We start from the raw sequence: 9,030 nt of genomic DNA, 5'->3' as shown, positions 1-9,030 counted from the left end.
AGAGAGAGAGAGAGAGGGAGAGGATTCGCGCTCTTTTGTTCCATGCGTTCATGCCCGCTCGGTTCTGGGCTGAAGCTCTAAGCACTGCCACGTACTTAATCAACCGCCGGCCATGCCATGCTACCACACCCTGCACCCCGCACGAACTCCTCCTCGGAGTCGCTCCTGACTACTCTTTACTCCGAGTCTTTGGGTGCTTGTGCTACCTCAACCTTACTTCCACGGCTAAACACAAACTCGATTATCGGTCCCTCGCGTGTGTGTTTCTTGGATATCCACCTGACCACCGTGGCTACCGTTGTTTCGATCCCATTTCGCGCCGTGTCATTACCTCTCGCCATGTCTACTTCCACGAGACGGTCTTCCCTTTCGCCCCTCCCTCCCCCTCTAACGCCGCCGCTCCGCCACCGCCTGCGATTGCTCCGCCCATTTTGCAGGTACCCGCGCTTGATGAGCGGGCTTGCGATCGTGCCCCATGTGCGCCTTCGCCCGTGGCCCCTGGATCGCCACTGGACAGCTCCGTGGTGTGCATGCAGCGCGCGCGATCGGCGCGTTCAAACTCCATCGCTCGATCCTCGTCCAGCGGCGGCTTGGAGTCTTCACCGCCCAGCCTGCCCGCCATGCAACGGCATGCAGCCGCTGATGCGGCGATCGACGGCCCAGGCACGCGCGTCTCTGTTGACGGCCCTTTGCCTTCCACACGCGTGCACCCAGTGTCGAGCAGCTCCTCCGCGCCGTCGTCTTCTACTGCTCCACCACCTGTACCACGGCGTATGGTCACGCGTGCCCAGACTGGTGTTCTTCGTCCAAACCCGCGCTACCACGACACCAGCCTTGTCGCCGCTACTTCATCTGATGCGGTCTCGCCGGTTCCCTCATCGGTCCGTGCTGCCGTTCGCGATCCGCGTTGGCTTGCTGCCATGCGCGATGAGTTCGAAGCTCTCGTGCGCAACCGCACCTGGGAGCTGGTGCCTCGCCCCCCCGGCGCCAATTTGATCACCGGCAAATGGGTGTTCAAACACAAATTCAAGGCCGACGGAGCTCTCGAGCGTTACAAGGCACGCTGGGTTGTCCGCGGGTTCCGACAACGAGCTGGTGTGGATTACGGCGAGACATTCTCGCCGGTCGTCAAGCCCGCCACTGTCCGTACGGTGCTTACTCTCGCCGCGTCGCGGAATTGGCCTGTCCATCAGCTTGATGTATCCAACGCCTTCCTGCACGGCACCCTGGACGAAGAGGTGTATTGTCTTCAGCCGGCGGGCTTCGTCGATACGGCCAAGCCTCATCACGTTTGCCGGCTCTCCAAGTCTCTTTATGGCTTGAAGCAGGCGCCGCGCGCATGGTTTCTCCGCTTCACCGGCTTCCTTCGGTCCATCGGCTTCTCTGCGACACGCTCCGACTCCTCGCTCTTCACACGCCGCCATGGAGCGACACTGCAGTCCTACTGCTCTACGTCGACGATATCGTCCTCACCGCGTCCTCGCCTGCGGCGCTCCGCCATGTAGTCACTCAGCTCACCGGGGAGTTTGCCATGAAGGACCTCGGTCCTCTACACTTCTTCCTCGGCATCCGGGTCACGCGCATGCCGGCGGGCTTCTTCCTCTGCCAGGAGCAGTATGCAGCTGACATTCTGGATCGCGCCGGCATGGACACCTGCTGCTCGTCTCCCACGCCGATCGACACCAAGGGTAAGTTGCCGACCGCGGACGGCCCTCGCGTCGCCGATCCGTCTGCCTACCGCAGCATCGCAGGCGCCCTTCAGTACTTGACGATCACGCGCCCGGAGATCGCGTACGCCGTCCAGCAGATCTGCCTGCACATGCACGATCCCCGCGAGTGCCATCTCGGGTTGATCAAGCGTGTGCTCTGGTACGTGCGCGGCACGCCCGCCCTCGGCCTCCACCTTCGCGCCTCGTGTGTGCTGGACCTGCGAGCGTTCACGGATGCCGACTGGGCTGGTTGTCCTGACACCAGGCGCTCCACCTCCGGCTTCTGTGTCTACCTTGGCGACGCCCTTGTCTCTTGGTCTTCGAAGCGTCAGGCCATCGTCTCACGCTCTAGCGCCGAGGCCGAGTACCGTGGCGTCGCGAACGCCGTCGCCGAGTGCGTTTGGCTCCGGCAGCTACTTGGTGAGCTGTTCTCTCCCGTCGACAAGGCCACGCTGATGTATTGCGACAACGTCTCCGCCGTCTACCTGTCGGCTAACCCCGTCCATCATCGCCGGACGAAGCACGTCGAGCTGGATATTCTCTTCGTTCGCGAGCGTGTGGCGCTTGGCGAATTCCTGATTCTTCACATCCCCACACGACAGCAGCTCGCGGATATTATGACGAAGGGGCTGCCGTCCGAGGTCTTCTCCGACTTCCGGTCCAGTCTTTGCGTCGCCGCCGCCGACGTCACGACTGCGGGGGGGTGTTAGTCAAGGTAGTTATGGAGTCTGTACTCTTGTATTGTATACGGCTTAGGTAGCTTTGACTGTGCAGCAGTTTTGTTGAGTAGTGCTGCACGTCGCTCGGTAGTGGCACACCCACGATCACGCTCGGCTGCGGCCAGCGCCCTGTATAACTCTGCAGCCTCGAGCATAATCCAAGTGTGTTGAATCCCATTCTCTTCCTCCCTCGCAACAATGGCATCTTGGTAGGTCAGGAGAAAAAGAAAATGAAGATCCCACTTGTCTCTCTGCACAGCTGAGTGAAGACTATTTACACTACTAGGTACTAACAAGATCAACATGTAGCATTGTTCTCTACCGGGTACCTCTTCTGGCAATTGAACTGTATATAAGTTATTGGCTTTCAGCGGCAATGCTGAAAATGCCGCCATTAATCGCCCGGACTCCTTGATGCTGGGTAGGTCAGAACTATTGGGGGAGTTAGACGAAATGATACGTTGGGTACGCATGCTCATGCCCGTTATAGTCGCAGTACAACTTCTCACCACGAGCTATATCATGGCAGGTAACCAGCAAGACATGGCACTCGCCGTCGATGTTGTCTCTCACACATTTGATGTTCTACTTATCTTTTCCATCACTTCAGGAGTTGGACAATATTAGAGTGGCATAAGTGATGCCTAACACATTTACATTCATATGGATAGGCAGCGACTACTTACAGAGTGTGGTTTTGATGCCATTAATAAAGCGGGCGATTTTTCCACGTTTGTTAGGGTAGATAACAAGCTTCTGGGAAGGATCCGCTGGTGATAGAAGGATCATTACACAATCACATCCATCCTTTTCCCTATTCTTTAAATAATCAACATCGCCAGAGTATTCAGTTAAGAATGTCAGATCCTTAATATATGCATCAGCCTACACGGTGAAGCTGAAAACAAAGTCCTTAAAAGTACGCAACCTGAAGCAGTGTCTGAAAGTCAGTTTCGGTAGGCTCAAGTGGGAGGAGCCCTTTCAGTAGTGAACCCCATCACAACTAAGAGAAGAGTGTTAACATTTCGAAAATTAGCAAGCGCGGACGAGTTCGCACGCTCTCGGAATCGCTAGGCGCTCGTTTCCGTTGGGATCGGAGCTGGAGGGTGTATAGTCGGTGTAGTCGGGTATCCACGCATGGGAAAACTGAGGTTGGCCCCACCGTATAGCATCATTCCGTTAACCAAACGGTGGACGCCGTCAGCCCGCATCCTGTACCAACCGCACATGGACGGGCTCCCCCACTCCTCACAAGGCATCCTATGAGACTCTACGGCTCCCCCGCTGCCGGCGTCGGAATGGGACACAGGGGAAGGGAGAGCGAGTATTGAGTAAAGGCAGAACGTACGTGAGAACTCGCGTCGGCTGCTGCATCACCGGCGGCATTGAAGCCCGCCGAGCTGTGGACTAAGGAGGAAGGAGCCATAACCCTGAACGAATCCGAGATTTGCATTGCAGAGGTGGAGCTTTGTCTCCTTGGGGAATCTATTGTTCTTCGCATCCAACCATGAAAAACAATGGGATTGATTTTTATTTGGATGGTTTCATCAAATTATACATTGATCAGATTGTGGATGGCTTGACATGATCAGATTGTAAATTTTTCAGAGATTATCGTACTTCTTTTTTGATGGTATAAAGGCTTCAAAATTAAGTTTGTCTCCCTTATTCTAAAAAAAATGAAATATGGAATTGCATATACTTCAAACTGTGATTTCAGGAACGACACTGACTTCAGCCGAGATTAGGAAGATTTATTTCTCTTATTAATGACGGATACTTGTTAAAGAAAAAATATCTTGCATATATTGTACAGAGTACAAAGAGATCTGCATTTACTTGCAACTTGACTAATACAATCCTTGCAAGCTCTCAGATTACAAAGGAATGTCAGAAAAATTGAACTACAAGTCTTTCAATTTATATACACATTTCTTTTTTGCTGAAATAAATTTATATACACATGTTGGAGCATTTGTCATGAAAATGTCCTAGTATCATCTTTGTAGGTGGGTGTATGTCCAGCTTCTGCTCTTGTCTTGGCATCCTCATTTCGGATACAACAAAGAGCATGTTTACATTCCAGAGTCAATTTTGACAGTGGATTGATTATGCTCCACAGGAAGAACCATTGAAGACATATATTTTCAAAACTATGTCTTTTTTTTTCACACCCACCACATGGCAGATTTCAGAACGTCCATATGTATTTTAGATAAAAGAATAATACATTGTGCATTATTAATCCTTTGAAACCATCTATAACTAGCTCAATGGGCACATCACCCATTCACACTTGATTCTGTCAATCCCACACCTGTACAGCTCCACTGCCCCTGCACCAAAAAAGTTAGAATCGTCAATCCCACACCTAACAACTCCACTGACCTGCCAGCAAAGAATCGTCAGTTTGACTCAGTTTTCAACAATAAAGTTAGAATCTCCAGCCTCACTTTGCTCCTAAGATCACTTTCAGTTTCTGAAAGCCACATGCCAACTCCAGTGCATTGCACTACAGAGTACAGATAACAGCACTCGATGCATGGTGCAATTGTTCACCATGTGTGATCAATGAAACACAAATTAATTCATCGTGGCAACAAAATCTTAACACACCTCATTTTAAATCTCAATTCAGGATCAAAATCACAAAATTGATGCTTTGAATTAAGCATTAGGACCAAATCCAGGTTCTGAAAATTGGATTAGCAAACATCGCGAGGAGGAGAACTAGACTGTGCTAGTTGCTCACCATGTAGTTCATGGTCAAGGTTTCCCGACCACGGGGATCATCTCCGACGCAATCAACGCCTCCCGGCGACGGACGAGAGAGGCCGTGGGATTGGGGACCATTGGGGACCGAGATAGGCTGGGGCGGCGGCAGCAAGCCAGAGAGGCGAAGAAGATCTGGAGCCGAGCTTCGTTCATCGTCGTCGGACTGAGCGAGATGAAGAGCAGGCCTACTGCCGACTCCGTCGTGCTGTTTGTCTAGACGGCGCCGTCATCGTATGATACTGTTTGACGGCCGTATCCTTCACTTATCTATACGATTACATTCAATACATGCACACACGCGTCTTTGTCCCATTCGTACACTTTCCAGGAGCAGGCGAGCCCGTCCTCTCCATCGCCGCGCTCGCGCCGCCTCCCCTCATCACGTCCAAACGAAGCAAAGTTGATCAAGTGCGTCATGCACGACGCAAAATCGGTGCGCTCTGATTGGTCCATCCGGTGCTGCCACGGATCGACCCCCCTCCCGCGAAGCTCCCACCGCCCGATAAAACCCGCGCCTCCGGTGCCGTCCCAGCCCACAGACTCAGAGCAGAGCAGCGCGCAGCATCCCGATCCAGCACCCCCGCTCCCCGCACCTCGAGTAGCGTTCCCCGCCCGCCGGAAAAGCAGCAAGATGGCCGGCAGGAAGGGCGTCGCGAGGAAGAAGGCGGTCACCCGCTCCGTCAGGGCCGGGCTCCAGTTCCCCGTCGGCCGCATCGGGCGCTACCTGAAGAAGGGCCGCTACACGCAGCGCGTCGGCTCCGGCGCCCCTGTCTACCTCGCCACCGTCCTCAAGTACCTCGCCACCGGGAAGGAGCCCAAGAAGAAGGCCGCTGCTACCAAGTCCCCCAAGAAGAAGGCCGCAGCCACAAATTAAGGAGTAGTTGTCTGCAATTGATCTTGTGAATGATCGCCACCTGCTTTTGCTTCTGAACATTTGTCATCTGTATGAACTTCTCTCTTCCATCATCTGAAAATCCCCCCGCTCTTTGCTCACCGAAACAAACAGGGTAGTACTCAATTTCAGCCCCTCATCTTATGTTATGTCAATCACACAAATCATAGACCTATCATGCTGCAGGAAACTGAATCTTTGAATGAATCATGCCTGACTGACGGTATATTATCATCTTTAACCGCCCTGCTGGGGAAGCTTATGAGTTTGCATACTTCCATCTTCTACGTTCTGAAACTAAGAAATGTTGGTGGCGCTAAATTGGACCAGGAATAGTTGAAAGGTAATACTATCAAGAGCAAATTGGACCAGGAATAATCTGCTCTGGTTCATTTTGTGTGATATTGGTCAATTGCTTCAAGCTCTTTTGATAATACGGGGCTACAAGTGTATATACCATTTTTACTAGCGGTGACCCCAATGTGTGTGTATGACATTTTTTATAATACTATTAAGAGCAAATGGAAATGGTAAACAAAACTATCATCATTATGAATAACAAAGACTCCTAATTGATAATATTTTGTCATATTTTTAGAGAATAACACATCTGTAATATTTTGCAGAACACACGTTGGTGCGGGAATTCATAAGCACATGATATAAAACTGTGACGCTAAATCATAGATGTGATCATATATTTGGGGTAGTTATGGATTACCGTTGTCTAGTTATAAAATTTATTACATATACTAACGGATAAACAATTCTCTGAGATTGAGAAGACGTAATATGTACGTTTATATAACAGAATTAGCAAAAGATCGAATCTGACGTGTAACCCTTCTGTCGTTGGAAGTGCTTCTACCAAGCCATACCTTCTTATGACTGACAAATAACAAAAACATAAGAAGGAATGCACGATTAGTAAAATAAGATGCTACAGGTTCCAATGTCATGATGCATACCTCTGTTGTTCTCCGTTGGTTTGAATTTGGTCCACAGTAAAATCTGGATCATAGATAGCAAAAAAAAATTTAGAATCAGCAGATGCAACCTTTTGGTTATGAATAATGACATTCATTTTCACTACAACACCCTATATATGAAGAACTTGTTATCATAGCTGAGTTGTAAAGATAATGGTAAGAATCAGACTATATTGTTTGTATATATACATACACGCCAGAGGAGCATTCATCACAAAGGCACAAAAGGGATTGTGGCATCAATAAGAACCGCAGTGGGGAAGATGAATAAATAAATGATTTATTGTGTCGTGTAAGCAGTACTAGGAGAAAGCTTATAGATAGAGCCTTAACGGTAGCGTTGGTAAGGTGAGCGGCGCTACTGCTACTTAGTAGTAGTGTGTGGTTCACTCCAGGGCAACAGGTAGGAAGTTAGCAGTAGCACGGACCTGCGGGCCCACGGACTGGCGCTACTGCTAAGTGGTCACACACCATGGTGTCGTCGTGTTACACGGGCTTGCCATAGCAGCAGAGCGGGTCAAGAACCCGCACTACTGCTAAACACGTTAGCAGTAGCATGGGCCCTTGGCCTGCGCTGCTGCTATGGCCAGCCCGGGCCCAGCTGCCTGTCCCTACTTAGTAGTAGCGTTGAGCCAGGACCGGTACAACTAATGTGTTTAGCAGTAGCATTGGGCCGTAATCCGCGCTACTGCTAGGGTAAACATTATCCGACCTCCTGCCCGTTCATCACTCTTCCTATGCCACTCTCATCGCCGCGACCGTCCTCCTCCTCCTACCGCGCGTCGCCGCCATCGCCGCATTGCCGCTCACGTCGCCGCCATCCCCCGGCCTCGGTAAGCCTCCTCCTCCCTCGCCCCTGCTCCTCCCTCCTCTAGCCGCGCCTCCTCCCTCCCCTTGCTCCTCCTCCTCTAGCCGCCCCACCTCCCTCCTCCCTCCCCCTCCTCTCTCCTCCCTCCCGCCTCCATTCTCCAGCCGTCGTCGGCCCTCGTCCCTCCTCCTCCCTCCTCTTCCTCCCTCCTAGCTAGCTCCCTCATTTTACTAAATTAGTTTCTTGTTTGTAGCGCATAAAAAATATATGAATATTTTTGGGGAATTATTGGGAGAAGTAAAATCCAACAATGTTGAATTGAAAATGTGAGGCTTGTATTTCATGAAATGAAAATGTGAGGCTTGTATTAATTTTTTTAAAATGAAAATGTGAAGCTAGGATTTTTTTTCTTTTCAAATGAAAATGTAAGGAACTTGACTCTGTTTGAACATGTGAAGAAATGAAGCTAGTATCTTTTAAATGAAAACGTGAAGAAATGAAAATGTCAATAGTGTTTACATTCTCATGTGTGACTCCTTATGTGGTGCAGGGTAGATCACACCGACGAGCCGCTCGACGACACCCATAAGATCCTCTACAGCCGTCTAGTGAGTAAAGATGATCTATTTGGACATGTGATATGTGGAGTAGTGTTGTGTAGTACTAGAATGTGTATGTGCTTGCCAAGTGCTATCTTGGATTTTATTGTTTGCAGGGAACACCTTCGAGTGGCCTATGTTTTGCCGGAATGTTGATTCATTTTCGTTCCAGCAAATTTCAGGCGCTCGATATATCCTATTTTAGCAAAGGTCATCGCAAAAAAAATTCGTGAATTTTGCCTTGACTTTTAGTGTCGTGATTTGCCGGAATGGGAATTAATCAACATTCCGGAAGAACATAGCCCATTTTTTATGTCATTGCTCCATATATGTAACGGGTTGACTTTCAGTCTATTGATGCTACTTGAGTGACTTTCAGTTTGTTCAAGGATGTCGACTGTTGTTGTAGGGGTCGCTTCTCTTGCTTCTTCTCGTGATATACCTTGGTATTGCAAGAGAAGGATGGGAAGCGACCATCACCAATGGTCGAAATAACTGTGAGGGAGTGTCCAACATATACTGTCGAAATATAAGAGAGG

At 50.1% G+C, this 9,030-nt stretch overlaps 1 protein-coding gene across 1 annotated transcript; it reads left to right on the top strand.

The window, feature by feature from the left end:
* Positions 1-5,783: 5,783 nt before the first annotated feature.
* Positions 5,784-6,268, top strand: LOC119282624 (protein H2A.5-like). Its single transcript, XM_037562789.1, has one exon. The coding sequence runs from the start codon at positions 5,835-5,837 to the stop codon at positions 6,075-6,077; it is 243 nt and encodes an 80-aa protein (XP_037418686.1). The 5' UTR covers positions 5,784-5,834; the 3' UTR covers positions 6,078-6,268.
* Positions 6,269-9,030: the final 2,762 nt, after the last annotated feature.

The sequence above is a fragment of the Triticum dicoccoides genome, chromosome 3B (assembly GCF_002162155.2).
Source record: "Triticum dicoccoides isolate Atlit2015 ecotype Zavitan chromosome 3B, WEW_v2.0, whole genome shotgun sequence".
In the NCBI taxonomy this organism is placed as follows: Eukaryota; Viridiplantae; Streptophyta; class Magnoliopsida; order Poales; family Poaceae; genus Triticum; species Triticum dicoccoides.
The sequence above is the reverse complement of the archived record's forward strand: the minus strand, read 5'-3'. Positions and strand labels throughout refer to the sequence as shown.

Excerpts from the sequence above, each read along its gene's own strand:
- LOC119282624 (XM_037562789.1), top strand. The coding sequence starts at position 5,835 with ATGGCCGGCAGGAAGGGCGTCGCGAGGAAGAAGGCGGTCACCCGCTCC.